This window comes from Lissotriton vulgaris, chromosome 9, assembly GCF_964263255.1.
Source record: "Lissotriton vulgaris chromosome 9, aLisVul1.2, whole genome shotgun sequence".
Lineage (NCBI taxonomy): Eukaryota > Metazoa > Chordata > Amphibia > Caudata > Salamandridae > Lissotriton > Lissotriton vulgaris.
In genome coordinates this window covers 693529245-693543562 of record NC_141697.1, presented here as the reverse complement: position 1 = coordinate 693543562, position 14318 = coordinate 693529245, and the positions used below count along the sequence as shown (strand labels likewise).

General features: G+C 50.0%; 1 protein-coding gene across 1 annotated transcript in view; it reads left to right on the top strand.

Annotated features, from left to right (window-relative positions):
* The window catches only part of MEIOSIN (meiosis initiator), a 2303138-nt gene that overhangs the window by 85509 nt on the left and 2203311 nt on the right, over nucleotides 1-14318 (top strand). Inside the window, exon 2 of the mRNA XM_086938419.1 lies at nucleotides 10891-10981. Coding sequence (XP_086794545.1) covers nucleotides 10891-10981 — 91 coding nt within the window. The remainder of the gene's footprint in view (nucleotides 1-10890; nucleotides 10982-14318) is intronic.

The window sequence follows — 14318 nt, the reverse complement described above, 5'->3', positions numbered from 1 at the left end:
CTTCAGCGCTTCCCATAGGGTCACGGCTGAATCCACCGATCCGTCATTATCGGCCAAGTAAACCTGGGCGTCCGCTCTAATGCCTTTAAGTACTGTTTTATTTGTGAGGTCCCAGGCGGCAAGGCGCCACAGCGCCACGAGGTCTCTCCTCTGTACCCAGAGCGGCCCACCGATACTAGGAGTGGCGAGTGGTCAGAGAGACCCCTTGCCAGGTATTCTGCCGTGCCATCCATGGTTAGTTCCTGCCTGTGTATGAATATATAATCCAACCTAGAGAACACCTTGTGTGCAGCTGAGTAGAAGAAGTATGCAATAGCGTCTGGGTGTAGCAGTCGCCAGACATCAGTCAAGCCTATTTCAGACATTGTTTGAGCGAGGGGAGTCCGCAGGCCACGAGTGTTGGGCGTCCCTGATCTATCCAAACCCTTATCCATCACATCATTAAAATGTCCACCCACTAACTGAATAGAGTCTGAGGTGTCTAGGAGTATGGTCGCTAGTTTCTTCAACGTCGCTGCCTGCAACTTTGGAGGCGCATACACTGAGACAAGAGTGTAGGTGCGTCTACGCCAAGTCCCCTGTACCCCTACATGTACCCAGTGGGTCACCCCATGTACGGGTGATACGAAATGGGGAAGTATTCTTAACCAGGATCGCTACCCCCCTGGAGCCAGTCGTGTATCCCGCATGTCCCAGCACTTTATATCTACCCCTCGCTATGAATGCACAGGCTGTGCCCTTAAGGTGAGTCTCCTGTAAGAAAACGATATCTGGGCCTATTCTCTTGAGATAGTTACGCACCAGTCCCGGTTTTATTTTGTTACCCAGACCATTCACGTTCCATGTCAGGACCTGTATTTTTCCAGTATCCATAGCTTATGCCAACCGTCTATTTGCCATCCGGGCGTTGGGGTCAGGAGGCCCCTGGTGCGGAAGTACTGCACATAATACCAGACGCTTGACTGCAGATAACCAACTCATCCCCCCTACCCCCCAACCAAGACCCCTCCCCGCAAAAAACTGTATCAACTGTTCCCCCCCTTCCACCCCCCTCCCCACCTTTCCCCCCCATCACGCCCATCCATGAAACCATGAACAACTAGGACTTTCAGGCAGTAAAGGTCTGTCGCCCACCCACTAGATCTTATATCAAACTAGCCCCAGGGTTCAAACGTGAGTTCCACAAGGGCTGCCAACTCCGTGAGTATGTTGTGCTCCGAGTCCTGTCGTATCTGGAGCAAACCAGACCACATGTCCCACAGCAGCACCCCTCAAGTACCTAACTGAGTCTATGGAAAGAAAAGAAGAACAGTAAGTACAACTTGCATGGTATCAGCAGCGGCATGCTGCCGACACAGATGTTGGTCCCAAACCTCTTCACGACTGCGAGTCTTGTGTATCAATGTCCTGCTCCTCTGTTCCACCAGTCGCTCCCTGCTCCATCTCCCAGATCAGCACCTCCAGCGGATGTGTTGAGCGGTCCGTCGCCTCTTCCACCTCCGACAGTGTCCCATTGTCCAGTTCTCCCTCATCCGTGGAGCGCAGAGGAGCTTGACCTCTGGTTCTTGTCTCTTGATTTCCTGTGGTAGCAGAGGAGGCATCGCAGTCTACTATTCCTCGGCCATTCAAACGGGTGTTAATATAGGGTGACGGTTGTGAGCCTCGCCGCATTCGCGGGATTTGGGATCTTGGGGGTTTCGGTGAGTTTCTCCGAAAGATAGCTGCCGCGAGCTCCGTTCGGATCCTGCGGCCCTCCTCCTCAGCTTCTCGAAGCAGGGGTCTCTCTTCCAGCCATTGCCAGGCCTCTTCCGGGCGGCTGAAGAAATGCGACTTGCCTTTGAACATCACTTTTAGCTTAGCCGGGAAGAGCAGCATATACGAGATATGTAGGTCTCGGAGTTTCGCCATGACCGAGTCATACGATCATCTCAGCTTCTGGACATCCTGACTATAGTCCGGGAAAATCATGATGTGCGAAGTTCAGCTCACCCGCCTTCCTGGCTTCACGGAGAATGAGGTCTCTGTCTGCGTAGTTCAGAAAGCGCGCAATGATTGGCTGCGGCCTCGCCCCCTCCGGCGGTCTCGCCAACAGTGCCCTGTGTGCTCTTTTGATGACAAAACAGTTAGAGAACTGGGCATGCAGGAAGGTGGTACGCAGCCAGTCTTGCAGGAAGGCTGCTGTGTCAGTCCGTTCAATGCCCTCCCTAAAACCCACGAAGCGGAGGTTATTCCGTCGTGCCCGGTTTTCGGCGTCATCCACCCTCCACAGCAATTGTCGGTGTGACGCCTGCAGTTCCGCCATTTCTTTGCGGAGGGTGGTGATGGAGTCTTCTGTTTCACTGATTCTGGATTCCGCTGTAGTTACCCTCTCAGTGAGGTTGCGAAAGTCCTGGCGCAACAGCAGCACTTCGGATCCCACTTCGCCTATTTTAGTTTCCAGCGCTGCTCTGGAGTCTTTGATATCAATTCTACAGGCCTGAATCGCCTCCAGGAGCGCGGCCATATCAGCGTGCTTTTCCGGGGGATTCTGGGGTGGCTCTTTCTGCGATTTCGCCATGTTATAGGTCTCAATGGATTCTTGCCGGGCAGCTCGTGCAGGCGGATCCCTTTTCCCCATAGCTTCCCACGTGCCAAGTACAAATGTTCAAGAGGGTGTGTTACACAGCAGGTGGGGGGGCCAGGCCCAAAGACTCCCTCAGGCGTGCCCGTCCCGCACACAGTGTTCGAAAATCAGGCACCACCGGGCAGCGCACAGGGGAAATCAGGGGTCAGATCCTTGTGCAGTATGAGCCTATCTGGCGGCACCTGCGACGTAGTGCGGGGGCCCCTGGGTGGTCAAGTCCGCTCCGGTATCCAGAAGCTATCCGTGGCGTCCCAGGGTCCAAGGCAGTCCCGCTCCGGCAGGGGCCGCTAATCAAGCAAGCCCTCCGCGTCCCCACAGCGACGGGTCCTCTGTCACACTCCGGGCCGCCCCACCGGCTACAATCACTGGGGGAGGGGGGGGAGAGGGGGCCAGGGAAGCGCCGCCCCCCACGCGGCCCTCTCACCGAGCCTAGATCCAGGCTCCCTTGCCCCGAGGTAGAGGCCCCGACGGGCCGATCCTCCACACCACTCAGGCGGGCACTCACCGGGTGCGGAAGCGCCAAGCGGGCGCCCGTCTCTCTCCTCTCCGGGACTCCCGTTCTCTCGACTCCGCCCGCCGGCGAGCCCTGCGGGCCGACGTGCCGCGGCGTAGCTCGGATCAGGGCTGGGCTGTCCGTTTCCCCTCAGGCGCCATCTTGCCTCCACAGCGCTGCTCCTGCCTCTGCTCCTTCTTAAGCAGTTTTCGTCACGTTCTTTATAGGACCATCTCTGAAAACAGCACTAGGCAGAGAGGATACTAAGGTGTGAACAACAGATAATGCATTTTGACTGAAATAACATATTACAAGTGAGGTACTAAGTGAGCTCATCTGTCTGGGAAGGCTGCACCTTCGTGCAAGAGCAGGTTAAGATGTGTTCTTATATCAAAAGCACGCTTTCGGGAACAGCTTGATAGCAGTAAGGTAGGGTACCTCTCCCCACATCTCAACTCTTATTTAGATCTTAGTTCTGCGGCAGAACAACTTTATAGCAGAGCAACGATCACAACAAGTATATGAAGCATGACTAACGGACAACCGGCAATTGGTGCATAACGGAACTCGCTGATACATGCAATTGAGAAACTGTATAAGGGAAAGGATACTCATTTAGGAGCGGCTGCGGAGTCCAGCGTTGTCGTATCCATTGGAGGGTCATCCGGGTCGCCTAAGAACCTTTTGAGTCTCTGCAGGTCTGTGAAGATCTGAGGAGTTCCTTGAATAAACACACGAAATTTAGCCGGGCCTATGAATCCAAATTGGTGGCCCAGCGATCGCAGCTTCGGACGAAAAGCAAGAAAGGCCTTCTTGATCAACAGTCTCCTTACTGTAATACTGTGAGATAAAGATCTTGCTGGATTTCTACAGAATGTGGTTATTTTTGCGAACAAAGGATAAAATTTGTTCCACATGTTGGTAACTTAGTGGTTTACAGACAATGGCCCTGGGACCTTTTTGATTCGGATTGATCCTGCTGGGAACCCTGTGTGCCCTGTCGAATTCAAGTGGCTGGTGAAAAGTGAGATTGGTTGCTTACGAAAACCATGGGCCATATGTATCAACATTCCGTTTTGCGATGCCTAAATAGCGATTTTTAAGGAATCGCTATTTAGAAAATGCAAAATGGTATGTATGTACAAATTCGCTTCTCTTTAGCGATTCCTTAAAATTCCTTAATTGCGATTAGCAAATTGCTAATCGCAATTAAGGAATAATTTCCCATTCATTTCTATGGACCAGGAGGCCCATAGGAATGAAGGGAAAATTTGCGATTCGCAATTTGCTAATCGCAAATTGTGAATATTTTCAAGGGTGCAGGGGTGTCCAAAGGACACCCTGTTGCACCCCTGAAATCTGCATGGGTGCAAATGTGGCGCACATACATGCCTTTATGGAAGGAATTCGCAACTTACCACCAACTAGAAGTTGGTGGCAATTTGCGATTCCTTACGGCCAATTTGCTATTTATTTTTGCTTCTTACATTGCATTTAAGGAATCGCAAAATTTGCGATTCCTTAAATGCAATCACAAAATAAGGAATCGCTAATTTTGCGATTCCTTATTTTGAACCACGTTTTGCTTAATACATACCATTTAGCACATTCGCATTTGCAAACGCCGAAATTCTGCGAATTTCGGCCTTTGCGAATGCGAATTTGCTTGATACATATGGCCCCATGTTTCCAAGAAGGAGACACGAGCTGTGGACTTCCTCTGAGCCTTCCGGCATACCAAAGATGCGAAGGTTCCCCCTCCGATTCCTATCTTCCAACTCGGATAGCCTCCTTGACATTTGGTCAGAAGATACTGTTAGCGGTCTAGTGTTTTACGCTAACGCACGTCATAATGGCCTCGATAAATTGGCCCATGGCGCGACTGCGCAGTCGACTAACCGCTGGCGCGCCTATGGCAAGCCCGTCTGCCCCCAAACTACGTTATCCATATACTTGACCGCAAGACAGGTTGTGGAGTTAGGCTGGCCATAATTCATAAGGACAACTTCATATGCAGAACAACCGCAAACCCTGTTCCTGATTGTGAAAGTATGTCCTTTGTGATTGATCTAGCTCCCACGTACACCTTCTCAGGGATTCTGGTTTACCGCCCTCCAGGCCCTCTTGGGCTTTTTAAAAATGACTTACCAGATGTGGGAGCAAATTTAGCCAGCGCCTCCCCTAATTTTACATTCCTGGGTGATTTTAACCTGCATTTTGATGACAACTTATCGGTCTCTTTAGTAGAATTAGCTGATGGATTGGCAATGTTCCAACTCATGTTAAAAGCGAACAGTCCCACCCATACCAAAGGCCATTTGTTGGACCCTATTTTTTCTAATATAAGCAACCTTCTGGTAGAGGATGCCATTCCTATTCCGTGGTCAGACCACTTCTTAATTCCTTTTAATTGGACACTACCAGATGCCAATCCACCAACTGTCAGAGCCACAAAAATGGCTCGCAAATGGTCTAAACTCCCCAGAGACACCTTGATTAGCAATCCTAAGGACACTTTTCCATCTCACCCTAACCCCATTGTTGCCAACGACTATCTTAATAACTGGCTTGAACTTGCACTTAATTGTGTTCTCCCTAAGAAGGAAATCTCAGAAAAGGTGGGAGAAAAAAACAAAATCCTTGGTATTCCCAAAAATGGTGCCAGCTGAAACAGATATGTAAAAGGCACAAAAGAAGTTGGAGGAAGGACTTCTCCGTCGCTAGTAAAATCAAATACAGAGAAGCTATTAAAATCTATAAAAATGAAATTAAAAATACTCAAGCCCTTTACTGTCAAGGAAAAATGTCATCAGCAAACTGTGAGATATTTAATTGTGCCAAATCCCTTATTACACCCCCTACCCCCTCAATGTCACAGATAATGTTCAATTGCTGTACGATCAAATTGCTGATTTCTTCTCAGTAAAGGTACAAACTATGTACAATTCCTTCCCTCCGATTACTGTTCCTCAAATGCGTGTATCGATGGATATAATCACTTCCAACATCCCCTTTCTGTTGGAGGAATTCCATCCTCTGGATCTCAAGACCCTGCAAATGCTGCTCAAAGAGCTCAAATTGGGTTCCCCCTTAGATGCCGTACCCCCTACCATTCTCCATAAAGTTTCGGAGGTGGTGTCACCAGCTATACTTGACTGTATTAATACATCATTTAAAACTGGGATTGTGCCACCACAATGGAAACATGCTAGGATGAAAGCACTCCTAAAGAAACCGAACCTTGATCCAGAGAATTGGGGAAACTATCGGCCAATTTCCTTACTGCCAGGAATTAGTAAATTAGCAGAGAAATACAGTAAATTGATTTTATCGGCCTTCTTGGAAGATAATAACCGTCTGTATCCTAGGCAGACTGGATTTAGACCCCAACAAGGCACAGAGACAGCTATCTTAGCTACAGTATAGGAAATCAGGAAGACCCCTGACAATGGAGGCTACGCTGCCCTTATTTTACTGGACCTCAGCGCGGCCTTCGACACTGTTAATCACCAGCTAATGATACAAAGACTGAGGGAGGCCGGAGTGACTTGACTGGCAGTAAAATGGCTACAGTCTTTCCTCCAAAACAGGGTCTATTTAGTTTTCGAAGGGGAATGCTCCTGGAAACATATTCTGTTGACTTGTGGGGTTCCACAAGGATCTTCCCTAAGCCCCACGATGTTCAACGTCTAATGAGTACTTTGGCTGAAACAGTACATCCATTTGGAGTACAGATCGTCACATATGCAGACGACACACAATTAATCATCTCCTTGAAGCAATCCAACCAACCTGACCCGGATCTGTGCACCTGCCTTCAGAAAGTCTTTAACTGGATGAGTGGTTCTTTTTTTTTAAACTTAACGGAACTGCTGCTTTAAGGAAGTCTGCTCCTCCCTATTTAGATCACCTATGGCCTAGTTGCCTAGGTCCCCCCCTGTCCCAAAAAAATGTGTAAAGAGTCTAGGAGTCTGAATGGATTGCAACCTCTATTTTAGAGAGCAATCAAGGATAGTGGCAGCGAGCTGCTATGGCTTACTAAGAATGTTTAGAAAGTTACACCCCTACTCCCGTTTGCTGCCAGACGACTATTGGTGCAGGCCCTCGTACTATCAGGGCTCGATTACGCCAATGCTATATGCTACCATAAAAAAAACCACAAATAGTACAGAATTGTGCGGCCTGTATGCTGCTGAACATCTCTAAACGTTCTTCTGCAAGGCCCGCCCTCGCTACCTTGCATTGGCTTCCTGTCCAAAAAAGAATTCAATTTAAGGTTCTGTGTATTACTCACAAGTCACTGACTCAACCTTATGTACCCAACAGAGCAGTCTGGTCTGGAAATAAAGGTTTAATCCTAGTCCCTAAAATTAAACGTGCACGTTGTGGAGGTCGACTGTTCACATACATTGCATCTAGACTCTGGAACAGTATTCCCCTCCGCATACGCCCCAAATCTGATTATCGCAAGTTCAGAAAATCGCTGAAAACCTTTCTCTTTCATTAACCTCTTCTTAGTGCACTTGGCTTCTTAGCTCTGGGATGCTACTGGGTAACCATGAGCTCTAGAAATGTTCCTTCCTTCATTCATTCATTCACTTATGTTGGTGGGCCAGGGTCTGCGACTGGGAAGGGCCAAAAGCATAGGATTGATGGGATAGCACCGCAATCTCTAAGCACTACTTTTTTTTTATATGCGTTGTTAGGCTGACTCAGTATTGGACACCCACACAATTGAGGACTCATTTTTCTCTGGAGACCAAGGGGAACGCTGGGTGGTAGGACGTTTGTGCCAGTGCAGTGATCCCAGACAGAAATGTAAAAAAAAAGTGATTTTTTTTTTTTAGCAATATTTGAGGTTTGCAGGGGATTGTAGGTAGGAACATTTTAGGGGATCCACACAAGCCAAATCTCCCTGGACTCCCCAGGGTGTTTAATTTTCGGAACTGTCTGGGTTTGGTCGATTTCCCTAGTTGGCCGCCGAGCCCAGTACCAAAAACGCAGGTGACACCCTTGCAAAACCAGGTCGTTTTTGATAGATCATTTTGATGTCTCCATGATATGTTTTGGGCCCTTCCCTGTCATGGGTACTTGGGGAACTCACACAAGTGAGGTACCATTTTTAACAGGAGACCTGGAGGAATGCTGGCTGGTAGGAAAATTGTGTCAACTTGTCGATCCCACATCTTTCCCACATAGAAATGTGAGGAAATTGTGATTATTTGTTTTAACTAAATTTAAGGTTTGTGGGAGATTCTGGGTAGGAAAAGGTTCGGAAATCCACGCAAGCCATACTCCCCTGGGTGTCCAGTTTTCAGAAATGTCTGGGTTTGTTAGATTTTCCTTGATGCCCACCAAGTCTGGGACCAAAACCACAGGTGACTTTCTCACAAAACCATTGTGAAAGATAATTTTGAAGTCTCCACAGCATGTTTTGGACCATTTCCCGTCGCAGGCACTAGGCATAACCACACAAGTGAGATACCATTTTTATTGGGAGACTTGGCGGAATGCTGATGGGTGGAAATGTGTCGCTCCACACAGATTTCGGAAGTTTGCATCACAGGAATGTGAGGAAAATGTGTTTTTCTTTTTACAGTTTTAGGTTTGCAAAGGATTCTGTGTAACAGAATCTGGTAAGAGCCACACAAGTCGCCCTATCCTGGATTACCCTGGGTGTCTAGGTTTCGAAAATGTACAGGTTTGCTAGGTGTGCCGAGGTGATTACAAAATCCACAGCTAGGGACAGTGCCTTGTAGGCCTTCTAAAGGTCCGTGCCTGGGGTGGGGGTGGGAAGTAGATCGAGGGCTATTGCCCCCAAGGTGTGGCAGGGAGACTGTGCCCATTTTTATGGGGGGTGGAGACATTGGCATGCCCATTCAGAGCAGCCCCCACCCCTATACTAAGAAATAAAATAGTCCTTGGTGCTTAGTAGGCTTTCTACCCACCCCCTGGGGGAGGCAGAAAGACTTCGGTCCCTACTTATGTGGGGTGGGGCAAAGGCCATGCCCATTTTGGGTAGCCCCACCCCTCTTTTCTAAAAAAAATATTCTCATTGACTAGTCCCCCCACCCCTGCATATTCAAACCAAATAATTCCTGGTGCCTAGTGGGTTTATTCCCCCCTCTCGGGGGACATATTGGGGCTAGTGCCGTCATCTACCACCCCGGGGGCAGAAAGACTGTTATAAATGTTATTTAGGTGGGGACTTGGTCTTGCCCATTGTGGGCAGCCCCCACCCTTCTTTTTGTAAAAAAAGAAAAAAAACTGTTGTCTAGTGGGGGGAGGGGCAGAAAGACTGTCCAGTTTTTTTGTGGTGGGCATTAGCATGCACATTTTGGCCAGCTCCTACCCCTAAATTTACATAAAAAAATCCCTGGTGTCTAGGATGCTCTCTTGCCCTCCCCCCCGGGAGGGCAGTTCGGGGGCTATTGCCGCCCCCACGGCTATTGCCCCCATCTGTCCTCTGGTGTTGAAGAAAGACTGTTTGAAATAACATTTGGGTGGGGTCATGGTCTTGCCCATTGTGAGCTGCCTCCGCCCCTCTTTTTTGTAAAAATTTAAATACAACTCCGGTGTCTAGTGTGGTGATATCCCCCATCTGCTCCTGGGGAGGGAGACTGTCCGGTTGATTCAGGGGTGGGGCCATTGGCATGCCCAATTTGAGCAACCACCACCCCTATATTTACATTTAAAAAAAATCCTGGTGCCTAGTTTGCTATCTGCCCCCATGGGAGGCATACAGTGGGCCTTTGCCCCATCTACCCCGGGGCAGAAAGACTCCCCCTCCCTGGTGTCTAGTGGGGGATACCTACTTGCGGATCGCTCTCCTGCTGGATCCCCAAGCAGGGATTCACTAGGGAGGTGTACCATTGGAAAGCGGAGATTCTCTCCTTTTCAATGATACGTCTTCCGTGTGCCTATATGCTCGGGGCTGAGATATCACTATGAGCACGTAGGTAGTGAAAGTGAAACGAGCTGATCGGCTCATTTCACTCTCGCTTTCAGTGAAATGACGTTTCATTGAAAACCCAGAACAGCTGCGCGCCCGTGGCTGTTTTGGAAGACAGGAATTCCCTCTAGTGTCCGCACCACAGGGATTTCCAGTGCCATGTATGCTGACGCACTGGAGCTGTCCGACGCACATGAGCACTGATGCGTCAGATGGCTCCTGTACGTCTGACTCACTGAACATGTTAAGGGTCCTGGTTCCACACATCAGTGATCAGTGTTCTTCGTGGCTCCGCGCTTCTGGTGTGGAAAGCTGGGAAAAGAAATGGACGTCAGCATACTGGGGTGGCGCCTGTATAGGCACCATGCATGTCACTTACAGCACGGACGCCGCTGATAAAACCACGCAGAGCTGAACAACGCCGCTTTCGGGCGTGCAGAGGTACTACTCTCCAAAAAATTGCGGATCCAGTATGACGCCTGTGGACAATTCTAAGGCTAGAAATCTGTGGCTATATAGTCTCTACCAGATCAGGCGATACTGGAGGCAAATAACTTGTTCTACATGTAAAGTAACTTCTTCAGTTGAATGACATGGTTGTTAATTTTTCCATGTCCTCTGTGGGCTATTGGAACTTACAAAATGTGTACTTTATATGAAAATGTTCGTATTCTCTGTGGAGTAGATTAAAACCAAATAATTTATGGGTTTGTAAGAGGTAACGTATGTTGGAGACTGATATAATTTTTAATACAAACAGTAAACTTAGATAGAGTTTTAGCTTATAAACATTCCAATCAGGCATTTCTCATCCGTTCGCAGAGAGAAGCACAGTAATGAGACTACTACTCTTCGAGAACTGGGTCAGCTGCTTCCGAGCCCGCTACAGACCGACTCGAAGAAACCCACCAAGGTAAGAAGGGCTGTGCAGTTCAATTCATCTGGCAGCCTTGTAAGTGCTCACCATGTAATGCATGTTTTTTTTAGTTTGCCTATCCCCACCACTTTTTTATTTAGATTAATTCCTTAGAATGTTGAATAGAGATGGTCCAGAGATCCCAGAAAGACTGTGAATTCTGCTCTAGATTATTTTTGATTTAGAAATAAACTGAACAGTGGAGGCTGATACTAGACCTCAGAATACTGAACTAGTTTTTGAAAAAAGTATTTTTGCATGGTTACATTTCAAGACATTCTCCTGATGTTCCAGGAAGCAGATTACTTAATCTCCCTGGACCTTCAAGATTCATATTTCCATATCTCTAGACACCAGGAGCACAAGAAATTCCTCTGGTTTTCAGTGGTGGGGTAATAATATATCAAATCTGAAAGAGACTGTTAGTTATAAATTCCTTACCTTAGAATTACTCCCGGGTGTCAGACTGGATCCGGAGAATTTTTTCTTCAGCAGTACCCTTGTGCGTCGGTAGGTGCCGCCGGTTCGACTTCACGTTCATCGTTGACGTTGTCATCCCCGGAATGACATTGCGGTATCTACTAAGACGCCTTACCTGCGCATTGACGTCAGTTCATTCTTTTTCCGTGCCAGCCAGCGCAGATCCGTAGAGAGCGTACCCTGTGTCATTTTTTTACTAGTGTTTTTCGTCTTTTGCCGACATCTATTTCGAGTCGTTAGACTCCTGCTGCACATAGGGATGTCACATCGGCGGACCGGCTTCAAGACTTGTGACTCTTGTCACAAGCTGATGTCCGTCAAGGATCCGCACCTCGTGTGTCTTTGGTGCCTGAAGCATGACCACGATCCGAAGTCCGTTCCGAAGTTGTGCTCCGACTATTAAGCCGTGAACCGAAGTCTTGGCGAGAGCAGTCCCAAAAGCTTCTGGAGGCCCGGCAGTCCGCTCCACGCCGCTCCAGGTCCCGGTTGAGAGGGAGGTCGCAGGACCGTTCCCGGAGTCACCACCATCACTCCTCATCGAGCCTTCGTCTTCAGATAAGTCAGAGCACAAGAAGAAGGCGAAGAACACCGTCAATGTTCGCCTTCTCCCAGTCCTTCAGCCGACAGGACGCAGAAGGTCGTCGTCCTTCGGTTCCGCCCGCAGAGTCTACTGGGACGGCTCCGAGCTTCCCTCCCTTCTCGGGAGCCGGGGTGTCCCCTGCCCAACCTTGTGCATTTTACGAAGCCCTCCACTCCATCTTTGGGCAGCCCGACTCCACTGGCGCGCCTTTGGGCCCCGCGGACTCGGCTGGGGGCTCTATGCCTTTGATGCCGGCCGCTCCGGCCTTGGCACAGCAGGGCCCCCAGGGATCCAGGCCTAGATCCGGATTGGTGCCGGTCTACCTCACTACACCTCCTCTGGCACCGATTCCTATGACAACGCCTCCGACACTTCCGACACCGGTCGTGTCCCCGCCCGGCGTCCCCCTCGTCTTGGACACAGAACTGGACCGGGGTTGACCAACACCTGTAATTGCTCCGATCGGTACTTTTGTACCACTGTTCTCCCCTGGCGTTCCCTTTTGTCCCGAGTGGCAGCCAGAGGAAGGTAAGGAGAACTGAGAGGGGTCTGATGACCCTTTGTCAGACCAGCTGTAGGAGCCGGGCTGGAGAGAGAAGTTGGGGGAAGCCAGTGGTCTAGATACCTCCCCAGACCTATGCTGTGGTGTTGTGTAGGGCAGTTGAGGCCTTGGGCCTTGAGCTTCCTACTGTGGCAGTCAGGACTAATCTGACTGAGGTGCCTCAGCCGGCAGCAGCCTCTTCGGAACCCCTGCTGCCATTCAATGTGGCCTTCACAGCCATCCTTCTAGTCACTTGGTCCAGGCCTAGCACAGGGGCTCCTGTGGATAGGAAGATTGCCTGATGCCACCGCCCAGCCCTGAGTGACCCCCTTTTCCTCTTCCAACACCTTACCCAGAGAGCGTGGTGGTCCAAGCCTCAACATCCAAAGACGCCTTCCCTTCTGCTCCCCCAGATAGGGAATCCAAGAAGCTTGACCACCTTGGAAAGAAGATGTTTTCTTCCACCAGAATAGGACTGCGGCCGGTGAACACCGCGTGCCTCTTGGGCCGTAACACCCACTCTGTGTGGGATACAGTTGCGCAGGTACTGCCACAGTGCCCCTGGAGGAGGCCCAGGTCACACTCTCCCGTGCAGTTGCAGAGGGGAGAGATTCAGCTAAGTTCACCATCCGCTGTGGGCTGGACACCGCCGACTCGCTGGGTAGAACGATTTCTACGTCAGTAGCCATAAGATGCTACGCCTGGCTGAGATCCACTGGCTTTTCTGAGGATGTCCAATTGACTCTTGGACATGTCTTTTGATGGCCGTCGTCTGTTTGGTGATCAGGCGGACCATGCGCTCGAGCTCTTCAAGGATTCTAGAGCTACGCCAGATCCTTGGGCCTCACTGCCACCTCTCATCCTGTGCAGTCTGCCTTTCGCCCCTTTCGAGACTAAGGAAGGGTTGCCCCACCACGTTCAACCCAGGGCCGCAGGCCGGGGCAAGCTACCCAGCCTCTGCGGGCCGGGTACGTGGGACCCAACGCCATAGGTCTGGGGGCCAGGGGGCAGGCAAGTCCACCAGTGCCTTCTCTGCAGCAGCTTCTAAGCCTTCCTAGTCCGACATTTCAGGGCCACCAGTTGGCAGTGGACGGCAGGCTCCACCATCACCTCCCTCAGTGGCACAACATCACGTCGAACCGGTGGGTTTTGCAGATAGTCCGAAGGGGCTAATCCCTCCCCTTCGAGACTATCCCTCCCTCCATGCCACCAAAACTCCATCGCATGTCGGAGGATCACTTGGCCCTTCTCCGTCAGGAGGTTACGGCTCTTGGCCAAGGGAGCTATCAAGCGAGTTCCTGTCCCAAAAGTAGGTTGTGGTTGTTAATCCCACTACTTCCTGGTGCCCAAGAAGGACAAAGGCCTGCATCCTATCTTGGATCTCAGGGACATCAACCGCTTCCTTCGGAAGGAGAAGTTCAAAATGTTGACATTAGCTCGGGTCCTGTCTGCCCTTGACCCTTGAGACTGGATGGTAGCGTTGGACTTGCAGGATGCTTATTCCACATCCCTGTCCTGCCTGCCCACAGGCGCTACCTGCGATTCACGGTAGGCCATGAGCATTTTCAGTTCATCGTGCTCCCCTTTGGCCTTACCAGCGCCCCTCGGGGGTTCACGAAAATGATGGCGGTGGTCAAAGCTCATCTGCGCAGCTCAGGGGTTCCAGTCTTCCCCTATCTTGACAACTGGTTATTGCAGGCGGGCTCACCTCAGACTGTTATCTCCCACCTCCA